Source organism: Boeremia exigua (genome assembly GCF_020726555.1).
Source record: "Boeremia exigua strain MPI-SDFR-AT-0100 chromosome Unknown C7974scaffold_15, whole genome shotgun sequence".
NCBI classification, from domain to species: Eukaryota; Fungi; Ascomycota; class Dothideomycetes; order Pleosporales; family Didymellaceae; genus Boeremia; species Boeremia exigua.
In genome coordinates this window covers 593142-604276 of record NW_025763532.1, presented here as the reverse complement: position 1 = coordinate 604276, position 11135 = coordinate 593142, and the positions used below count along the sequence as shown (strand labels likewise).

Sequence of the window (11135 nt, the reverse complement as noted above, 5' to 3'; positions counted from 1 at the left end):
CAGGCGACAGCGAAAAAGATTACATATGAAAGAAATCGACGGCATAGCAAGTTCATATGCTCTGATAATATGTCTGAAGTATGTATCGCATTTTCTATTTGCAGCACGAGGGCTGCCCAATCACTCATTACCCAGAAAGAGAGCCGTGATGCAGGCGCTCAAATCCCTACTCCTTTTGTCGTGACATGTCGGAACAAACGAAAGCAGTACATCTCCATCGTCGCCATCTACATCTAATCAGCATCCTCGTCAATAGGAGCCCTGGGCTTCTGCTGCTGCTGGCCTCCTCGGCCCTTGAACCTTGCCGCCTGCTCGGCCTTCTGATCGGCCCTGTTGGCCTCGTCCTCCTTCTCCTGGATGAACTTCTGCTTCTCCTGCTGAATAATCTCAAGCACACCGACCAAGCTATTCCTCCACATGTCGAGCCTGCTCGCGACCTCTCTCCACTGGTTCTCGCCGAAGACGCGGTATGTGGAACGGTGGATCAGGAATGTCTGGTTGAGCTGGCTGAGCTTGCCCTCTACAAGGCCGGCGCGGATCACATCGATGACCCACATCTCGACGTCTTCGCTGGGCACTTGCAGCGCCTTTGCAATCTTCTCGTAGGGAAGCGACCTTTGCTGGCCTGACGATGCGGCGATCGATGCGAGTGTGAGGAGGCGGATCTTGCGGTTAAGAGCATCGCTGTCGAGGCCAGAGTTCTCGATCCAGCCATCGTGCTCGTCCTTGAAGTCGTTGAAGTCGTCTACCACGTCGGAGTTGAAGATCTCGAGGAGCTGGAAGTAGACGGGTTCGGAGTTGCGGAGGGCCTGGACAGAGTCTAGATCGATAAGGTCCTGGAAGTCAAAGTGGCTGGGGTGGGTGAGCGCAGACTTGAGCGCGCGAAGAGACAGCTCTTGCGCCTCTGGCGACGACGCCTCCTCCGAAGGGAATGTTCGGAGGGCGCGAAGGAGGTATGTGTATGCCTGCTCGTCCTCAGCGGCAGCAGCGGCCGAGTCGCTGACTGCGAGGTACAGCTTGCGCTGCTCATCCTCCTCGACCTCCCATGCCTGTAACCAGGTATCGAGCTGCTTCAACTGTGGGCGCAAGTACTCGAAGTTCGTTGTGGCGCGAATGACGCGGAGAACAGCGAGCAGAACGTGGAAGCGCACTTCGCTGTCGGCAGGGAGAATGTTGAAGATTGTGCTGAGAATCGAAAGGGCGAGGCCGCTGCCGTTGGCGGGTGACGAGGTGACGGGGTTGCTCAGGTTCTGGCAGATCTTGGGCAAGAACATGGACACATTCGGCGACTGGTTTACCAGGTGGATCAGCAGGTTGTATGCGGCAATGAACTCTGTGCACCGCCGTGTTAGCCCCGCGCTCCACGCTCATGACTGTGTCGTTCGCATACCCTTCTCAGGCGCCTGGTTCAGCGCTTGCGCACCGACGACCAGCTTCTTGAGCACCTCATCCTTCTTGTTCTCCTTCAGCAGGTCTGTGCTCTCCTGCTGGACGTTCGAGCTCTCGTCGCCCTGGGATTTTTTGAGCGTGTCGATGTATTGTGCGAACTCGTCGGTAAGCTCCTCGAAGGAACCCTCGATGAGGAGCGTGTTCTTGGGGCCCGGCATCGCGTTTGACGTGTAGGAAGGTGCCTGGAGAAGTGGGCGAGCGGGGTCGTCGAGCGCTGGACGTGATTTGGGCTTTGTGTCGAGGGTTGCGCCTGCCCGTGGTGGGATGTGCCAAGCCCAAAAGTTCAAAATCCCCATCGATAACTAGCAGCCGACCAATTAGAAGCGATGTCAGTGGGGCCCTTCACTGCACCACCAATGTCGGACTGCTGTTCAAGAACATGTCAGTCAGGTGCCTGTCTGATTCGTTGCACTTCAGGATGTGTTTGTTGGATGATATTTGAAACTGATTCAAAATTGTGCTTGAGTTTTTAGCAGCCGCACAGAATGAGTATTGTACCTTGCAAATGCGCAAAGGCAAATTTGCCAGTGCAATAGAGTTCGTTAATTGTTCGTTTCTGATTTATAGTACTACACAAATAGTGGAAGAACAGCCTCAACGCCCGCCGAAGACCTATAGCTACCACCGACGTCTTGGTCGCAAAAGGCGCGGGACGAGAGCATTGTCTGGTAGGAGTTGTGTCTCGCGCGCCAGTTGCTTCAAGAAACTAGAGTATGACTTGTACATAGGCTGGTACCCCAACAAGCGGTTGATTCTCCTGGATGCCTCCTCGAGTGTATCTGCGGCTTCTTGGGCAATGAAATGACCTGTGGCTATTGAGTTGACACACTCGTGTACGTCTTCCATCAGGTCCGCAAGAGGATCGTAGTGACGCAGTTGTTCGTACTCAAAAATATATCAGCTACTTGGCCACATGTTCAAATGGCGTACATACAGGCTCTCGGTAGTCACCCCTACAATGTAGGCATGTGTCATATTGACAGTCGAGTGTTCGGCTTCTCCGTCGCGTGAAAGAGACGTGGTCGTAGCGTACATCCTCGAAGTCGGAAGTATCGTAGCTGTTGAAAGACTGGAATGGGGAATAGCCGGGGTGGTACTTGTATCCTCGACGGTGTCGCGGTCGATCTGAATCCCAGAAGAACATTGCGAGACCTGCCTTGATAGTGATATGGAAGTTAGGCGAGCTTTGGCAAAATCTCAGAAGCAGCGGAGATTGAAGAACCTGAGCTCACCATCGCCCTTATGTATATCGGATCAGTCCAGGATGAAGGCCTTGGTGGGGCACACCATGAGCGAAACGTGGTACCACATAAGATGGCGGTGTGGCTATGGAGGTCATGTCGTGATGAATCTACGCGGCAATGACCGCTTTCAGCTCCTGATGCCTGTGACCTGCGAGGCTGAGGTGTTGAGAGAGCAAACAAATATCCCTGCGACACATGCATCTCGTGCAATGTCTGTGTCCGCAGGCATTGTGTCACTTGAGAAGAGTGACCAATCGAGCACTCAACAACCCAACGTGGGGACATGGAAAAGTAAAGGTGGCCGTTGAAGACACTGATTGATCAAGTATCAGGTCCAGTCACCAGTCTGTTGTTTTGAGCACTTCAACGACCACTTTGCAGTCAATTATGTCGCGGTCTCAGGCGCTCCTGTTCCCGTGTTCGCTATCCATATCTGACCAATGAATGTTGTGTAAGGGTGGTCATTCATTACGCATGGCAACGGCTTCACGTGGATACTTATTAGTGTGTTACTAGCCATTTTGATTAGGGATTCGATTGATTTGTTGCCTGTGACAGGTTGAGGCAACGGCTGTGGGACCAGAGGATGATGAATCGACATGTATGAAGTAACGCGTGGAACTGGCTCGCATGATTGAATTCACAGAGCAGGATCATTTGAATGAGGGGGGAAGAGGCCCTGTTCAAGGTTATGCCTGTTATGTGTGGTGGGTTTCACTGTCTGGACAACGTCGCACGGTCAACATCCTGACTAGTACAACCCGCATGTGAATAGTGTGATTATACTTAAGCGCTTGGCAGACGTCGTTCGAGTTAGGATGCCTGAAAGGGTGAAGCTGCACCCGACATCATGAGACTCTCTTCGGCACTTCCTGTGTATATTCTTCAGGCCACTGTTAATGGTCACGCGTGACCTGGCTTGGAGGTTGTCGCAGCAGGATACAGTCGCGGGGCCCTCAGGTCATGTGCCGATATTACACATTGTCGACAATCGTTCGTCGACATCAATCTCTTGCAGCATGACTAGCAGTCGGTAACCGTACTTGGAGCCCCAGTGTCCAATAGGTTTGCTGTACGATCTCATCAATCGCGGACCCCTTTTCATCCAGAAAGCACCGTTCAAGCACTCAACGGCTTGAATCCATATATTCAATGGCCCATATGATGCTGCGGTCTCGCCATTGCGCATTGAACTTTCCCGCCTTGCAAGCTCATCAATGAGAGCATCCACGCAGCTTCCTGCAAGCCCTCTCTTTTTCCAGTCAATGTGAGTTGTGACTATCTTGATCTCCCACCCTGATTCTCCCTCTTCTGCAAAACCCTCGAGGTCAGCTTCCCATCTCTTGGTCGCAGCACAAGCCACAGGCTTGTCGAACTCCGGGTCATAGGCTACGGCGAATAGCCCTTCGTCGCCCAGGGCACGGAGAATGGAGTCAGCGGAGGATAGTCGATCGCTCAGATTGCGATCCCACCGTTCTTCGTTAGCTGGAGTGAAGTAGCGATATCCTTCGTTGACAAATGCTGTTAAGCTTGCAGCCAAAGCAGGATCTGCACGTATGGCGGAGGCATAGTGGATGCGCGGTGTAAGCTGCGGTGCTGGACGTGCATCCATCCTGTGAACTGCGTGGTTCGAGTAATGGGCCATTTGGATCACTTCAATGCCATAACAGATGGCGGGCGCTTGGGAAGACTTGTGCTACATTGCTATTCCGTCGGAAAAGAACGTACAATTGTTCAACTCGAGCAGAGTTACCAACGCTACCGAGCACAGCCTGTACTGGAGCTGACATGGTGGTAGTATCTTCTCACTATCGCGATTGGAAAGGCGATGATTTCGTTGTTGTTGTAGGCTCCTTGAGGTCGGAACGGTTGAGGGCTCTGCGCTTCAAAGCAGAATCCGAAAGTGTCTTTTCCAATGTCAAGACATAACACGACTTCCGCATTTCCAGACATTGTGGTACTTCGTCCAGATTTCGTCATTGGCGATTGATGGTCTGCTGCTCAGGAGTGAGGGTACGGATCAGAGAGGTACCCTGCGCCAATCAGCAGGAGCCACACCGCCGAACCCTGAACCCCTGCACCGTTGACCGTCCCTGTCAAAGACGCCTTGCTTATTGCTACGCGCGAACTGTCGCGCAACATATCGAGATCGGCAGCATGGCGTATGTCTCGCTGGGATAGAAAGACGCTCTATAGCTGACTGTAATCTATAGGCGTACAATCCGAGCCAACGCGCTCGAGAAGCTCGCCCGCCTTTCAGCGCAATCGCCGACCGCGACTTCGCCCAGCAATGACTTTGAAAGATTATACAAGAGATGTGCAAATGCCCCAAGAGCTCCGAATGGTGTCGGTGGCGTCAAGATCACAGAGCTAGAGGCAGTTCTGGCTCTGTGCAAGGCTGCACCATATGTCGAATCCATAGAAGTCGCTGCACCGCTCTTCGATCGTCTCGCCGCCTACCTGCCCAGCATCTATGCCCAGGTACTGCTGCCGTCACCGAGTCTTCGAGAAATACAGCCTTCTCCCTACGAGGTGCTTTCCTACAACCTGGCCTCTGCGATCCTGCAGCTCGGCGCCCGCCACGACCAGCTTCGATCAAAGGTTACGGAAACTTTAGCAAGCTATGTACAAGGCTGGACAGCTACAGCGGCCGAGCTGTCAGCGTTGCAGTTGGATGATGGCGACGAAATGTCTGATATAGATGCAGGCGGAGAACTTTCGCAGGTCATCACACACAGCTTGTCATTCTTAGGCTTCCTAGATGCCGCCGCCGAATATGCAAGATTCTGGAATGCGTACGAGAGACTTCAATTCGTTCAGGAGGTTAAGGCAGCACTTTCGGAACAATTCTTCCTCGCTTTCGAGACCGCGTTGTCGATTGCGCGTAATGCGCGCTCACATCAACATGGCCTAAGAGAGTGGAAGCGCTACACGAAGCATTATGCGGCCATTGGACGGCCCTTGGGTGCTATGATCTTGCACGATTCATTCTTAAAGGTTGTTGTAACTTCTGCATCACTGCTTGTCGAAACGCCAGCGCGCAAACCTCGCGAATCCATCCTAGACCATCTTCAAACGTCCTATAACAAGAACCGTGCAGCTGGAGACACATCTGACGATGCCCTCGCCGAAGGTCTGACGCGAATCGCAGTCGACGAAATGCACGGGTTAGAGAACGACGTTGACTACTTGCAAAGGGTAGGGTCTGCGTGGCAGCAACGTCAGGCATCTTCGGTCAAAGCTAAGATCATCACAACTTATCTGTGCTGCACCGTGTACGATGACGACGTCGCAGACAATGAAGTCTTGCTGGCCTGGCTTGACGCTGTGCTGAATGATCCTACTCAGAGCGCGGATCACAACTTGGCTTCCACAGCGTTGAAGTCTATGGCCATTCTGGCGAAGGTGTCTGCGTCTACTGCATCGATATTGGGACGGTCCCTTCCAAGGCTCATTGTCCAAGCTAACTTCGATCACCGGACCTCCTCGGCTGCAGCTGATTCTCTAGCTGCTGTCCTAAGTCTGCTTCCCCAGGACGCTATCATCACGACATTGTACAGTCTTGGAAACGTTATAAGTGCAGGATCTGCCACTGCTGGTGGTACTTCTGCATCCCCTTCGCTCAACGGTACTGGTAATACATTGCGTACTCCGGGGATATATGCGCAGCAATCTAACGGTAGCGCAATCTCGCTAACTCCGAGTGATGTAGAGGAACCGCATCACGTGCATACAACTATCGTGGACACCGTGGTATCTGTGGCGAGCAAGTGCAAGGACGAAAAGATTACGGCTCTGGCTCTATCAATGCTTGTACAGAAAATTGGAAGAGCGAGCAAGGTTGTCGACGTGAAGATCATCACCGACGCAGCACTGCTCGGTATTCACACAACCCCAGCAGAGTTCAGATCGCTTCTCAAGCTCTACTCGACGCTCTGTCATGATGCGCTTGTCAAGGATGATACAGTCACCCTCGATGCTGTAAGTTCAATGTCTTTTTGATCGCCTATGCAACTGCTAACAAGTGTTCAGGTCATGAATGCACGCCTGAATATCTCGAGAATGGTATCCGAGGATGAAGCTTTCGAAGTATACCTCACTCATCTACTGGACGCGATTGTCAGTAAGGGCGACGCTCAAGAGACGGCACATAAGCACTTAAGGGATACTGGCTTGGCTTCGCAGGAGATTGCGCAGATGCTGAAACCTCTAGCTACACTTCTTGCTTGCAATGCTCAGCGCGCGGACTCGATTGAGCTAGGCGATGCTATCGTCAGCTTACAGCGCGATGCATGGTTCAACATTGTGGTTCACGGCTTCGATACCAACTCAGATCTGGGTAAACAATACATTGAAGAGCTTCGGACCCTTGCTCGCTTTAGCAAGCCCCTAATCGCCGAAGAGCGTCCGATGCTGTCAGAGAGCGACATCGAGTTAAACACAGTACTTCGCCGTGGCAAATCCCCAGAACATACGACTGAGCAGAAACGACGTCTTGCCAAGCTTCTCCCTTCGTGCGAGGCAGATACGAAGCCGCTTACGTATCCTGAAGCAGTATTCTTGAACACAGCATATCTTGTAGAAGAATTGCGGGCTAGTACAGGCGACTGCACTAAGGCGCTTGCGTACTTCCTGGACCCCAAGTTGCGGACTGGAGCAGTTGGCAATTGCATGTCCGCGATCACTATCATGGCTGTCAGGACATATTTGGCGAAGACACTTTCAGGCCAACATCATACCTTCTCTACGCCATACCTTGCACAGCAGCTCGCGCAAATCTTTGCAGCCTGTTGTCACCGCATTGCCCGGGTCCAACAGGCTGCAGCTGCTTGTGCCGACATCATCATTCGAGAGGTACCATCGACATTGTGTCAGAAGAGTGCTCTATTCGCTCTCCTCGAGCTGCTTTCTATCATGTGGTACAGCTGTCTCGAAGGAGAAACCGACGAGTACACTTGGAACTCAACGTTCACCTCGAAGAAGTCGGACATCACTGTGGAGCTGTCGGATGATTACGCCTTTCGTCAGGCGACCCTTGAAACCTTGCACAAGCGTGCAACATCTTGGATCAAAGGAGTCATTGAAGTGGCTCCTCTGGACGTCAAGGGTCTCCTCCAGACCTATCTATCAGAGTTTGATGATGAGACGTCTTATGGTCATGTGTCTCTGGGACGATCATTTGCCCTGGATATGGGATCTGTAGTCCCTGCGAATGATCAGCGTCTTGGTGCGATTGAGCGCCAGGGCATCAATATCAACACCGCTTCCGACTTCATCACTCAGTACACCACCAGACAAGAGTATAAGTTCCTTGAGAGCAGCAATGACCAGCAAGAAGAGTGGCTCAATGGAGGGAATACTAAAGGCTCCGTGCCGACACATCTATCTCGCAGCATTCAAGACGCTACTAAGCTCCTCATTGACGTCGAACAGCGAACACTTCACCACAAGCATGTCACCATTGCTGAGTTGCGAGATATTCTGCGACGTGCAGCTGCCCTTCTTTGTCGAGTTAAGAGAGATCAGGCACCTATCGTACATCACCTAGTCGGTATTCCTTTTGCAGTCTTCTCCAAACAATCGATTAAGCTGGGTATCTCGCTTTGGACGAGTGTCATCAAGGAGAACCCTCGCATGGAATCGCGTGTCCTAGTGGCAATCGCCGAGAACTTTGAGAGTACCGTGCGCAAGCGGAGAGGTCTCTTTAGTTCTTCCCTCAAGTATGTGTAAACTTTAGTTTCCAGTGTCCATGCTGACGATCATTAGTCACCCGGACCCCTTCTACGGCAAACAAGAATTTGCTGCTACTGACAGGGAAACATTGGCCAAGCATCAGCAGCACATCTACAATCTCATCGCACCACATTTCCGGCTGGTACAGTTCCTGTCCAGCCATTTCAGCGCCTCTCGGCTCAGCAAATCGGACTTTGAGCGCGTGTACGTCCGGTTGATTCACACTACGCTCGACGCAATGAGCGAAGGGTGCTCGCAGCCTTTGGCTAGGGAGGCTTATTTCCATATAGTTCTGCTCGCATTGCGCATTGTTCGTCATAGCACGACCATATCTTCTGCCGCCAAATGGCGTCTTATGGACCGTCTGTTGACCGTAGCCCTGGCGTGGTTCGCTCACGCACCTCAATGGTCTTATGGTGGCAACCGTTTACAGATTAAAGCAGAAGCTCAGGTTTTATCAGACGTGCAGACTCATCTAGAAGCCCTCGGGAAGTTGGCCATCGTGGCGGATTCAGCATCGAGACAAGTCAAGGCTAAACAGGACTTACTGTCCTTACTGATCTCCAATGAGCAGACACGTCTAAGTGTCTGGTTGTTTCCTTTGGACAATGGGAAGAAGCATCACTTTGGTGGTGGCGCCAGGAACAGTTTGCCAGACGCCGCTGTCTCAGCCCACGTCAAAACAGCATGGGCAGAGAATCCGGCGATTGCCATCCATCTAATCAAACGCTTCCAGTCTCTCCGTCTGCAGAGCGAGGTCCGGTTCCAGGTACTCAACTTCCCACACAAGGTCTTGGATGTACCAGATGCTCTGGAGATCATGCTAGGTAATCAGTTGCCCGGTGATGTTTCCTTCCAACTCAAGTATCTGCTTTACTGGGCTCCATTGAACCCCATCACGGCAGTGACACTCTTCATGCCGGCTTATGGCAACCACCCATTCGTCATTCAGTATGCTATGCGAGCCCTCGAAAGCCATTCGGTAGATGTCATGTTCTTCTACGTTTATCAGATAGTCCAGACGCTCCGATACGACGTTCTTGGTTACGTGGAAAGATACATTATCGAGACAGCCAAGTTGTCTCAGTTGTTCGCTCATCAGATTATCTGGAATATGAAGGCAAACGCCTTCAAGGACGAGGCTTCGGAGATCGTAAGTAGCTTGAGTCCTTGTACATGTCCACATATTGACTTTTACCAGCCCGACCCAGTCAAGCCCACTTTGGACAAAGTCATGACCAGTCTTGAGTCAAGCTTCTCAAAAGAGGATCACGAATTCTACGAGCGCGAATTCGCCTTCTTCAATGAAGTCACCGGAATATCTGGTACACTGCGTTCCGTTTTACACGAGCCAAAGGAAGTCAAAAAGCAGAAGATCGCAGAGGAGCTGCGCAAGATCGAAGTTGAGGTTGGCGTCTATCTGCCCAGTAATCCTGATGGTCAAGTCATCGGCATCGATCGCAACTCCGGCAAGCCACTGCAGTCGCACGCGAAAACACCCTTCATGGCAACGTTCCGCATCCGCAAGAACAAGCCTGACACAGGTCTCATCGAAGACATTGAAGAAGAGCCCCGTTCCGGACTCCCTGCAAAGAGCAACACCTACGAGACCTGGCTTTCAGCCATCTTCAAAGTCGGAGACGACTGTCGCCAAGATGTTCTTGCGCTTCAGATGATTGCTGCATTCCGCGGTATCTTCAACACCGTCGGGCTTGATGTCTGGGTTTTCCCTTACCGGGTTACTGCGACAGCGCCTGGCTGTGGTGTTATCGATGTTCTTCCCAACTCCATTAGTCGCGATATGCTGGGCCGTGAGGCAGTCAATAGGTTGGACGACTACTTCGTCTCCCGCTACGGCAACGAAGACAGCATTCGCTTCCAAGAAGCGCGTTCCAATTTTGTGAAAAGTATGGCCGCGTACAGCGTCATCAGCTTTCTGCTACAGTTCAAGGACCGCCACAACGGCAATATTATGATCGATGATGCTGGCCACATCATCCACATCGATTTCGGGTTCTGCTTCGACATCGCACCCGGCGGTATCAAGTTCGAACGCGCACCCTTCAAGCTCACTGCTGAGATGATCGCCGTCATGGGCGGCAGCACAACGTCGCAGCCTTACCGTTGGTTTGAGGAGCTCACTATCAAAACCTTCCTTGTGGCCAGACAGCACTGCGATCACCTATGCCACATCGTCGAGCTAATGCTCGATAGCGGGCTGCCGTGCTTCAAGCCTGAGACTATCAAGAATTTCAGAGACAGGTTTGTGCTGGATCGCACAGAGAGGGAGGCCGCGGACTACATGCGCGGATTGATCCAGAAGAGCGCGAGCAGTTACAGTACGGGCACGTACGATCGGTTCCAGTTGATCACCAACGGCATTCCGTATTAGACAATGCAGCGACGTGGACGGTGTGAATATATAGCACTAATACAATTGTTTTTCTCGAGTACTCTGCTGTTCGACATCGAAAGCACATCGGTGCTGGATCGTTGAGATGAGTCTTTCTACTCCGATCCAGCTCTGCTCAATGCAGCTCAGCTTAGCACAGGTGGTCGTTCCGCGCTCATGCCTCCCGCGCTCATGTCTACAGGCGGGACCTTCGAGCTCCGCACAAAGGCACTAGAGTGGAGGTGGGTGCGGAGAAGATGTGCTTGTGACGCCCACTTCTGGCAACGACTCACGAAGCGACTGGGCAAAAGACTTCT

At 52.2% G+C, this 11135-nt stretch overlaps 3 protein-coding genes across 3 annotated transcripts; 1 reads left to right on the top strand and 2 right to left on the bottom strand.

Moving 5' to 3' along the window:
- Nucleotides 1-36: 36 nt before the first annotated feature.
- Nucleotides 37-1742, bottom strand: C7974DRAFT_405839 (uncharacterized protein). Its single transcript, XM_046143085.1, has 2 exons — nucleotides 1391-1742; nucleotides 37-1333 (listed from the first exon to the last, which is right to left on the bottom strand). Exons 1-2 carry the CDS (start codon nucleotides 1605-1607, stop codon nucleotides 234-236), a joined length of 1317 nt encoding a protein of 438 aa, XP_045991431.1. The 5' UTR covers nucleotides 1608-1742; the 3' UTR covers nucleotides 37-233.
- Nucleotides 1743-3259: 1517 nt separating this feature from the next.
- Nucleotides 3260-4799, bottom strand: C7974DRAFT_405837 (uncharacterized protein). Its single transcript, XM_046143084.1, has one exon. It carries the CDS (start codon nucleotides 4336-4338, stop codon nucleotides 3655-3657), a length of 684 nt encoding a protein of 227 aa, XP_045991430.1. The 5' UTR covers nucleotides 4339-4799; the 3' UTR covers nucleotides 3260-3654.
- C7974DRAFT_369401 (uncharacterized protein) lies at nucleotides 4788-10878 on the top strand. Its single transcript, XM_046139941.1, has 5 exons — nucleotides 4788-4855; nucleotides 4907-6674; nucleotides 6726-8413; nucleotides 8460-9579; nucleotides 9628-10878. The coding sequence occupies exons 1-5, from the start codon at nucleotides 4851-4853 to the stop codon at nucleotides 10816-10818; spliced, it is 5772 nt and encodes a 1923-aa protein (XP_045991429.1). The 5' UTR covers nucleotides 4788-4850; the 3' UTR covers nucleotides 10819-10878.
- The last annotated feature ends 257 nt before the right edge of the window (nucleotides 10879-11135 follow it).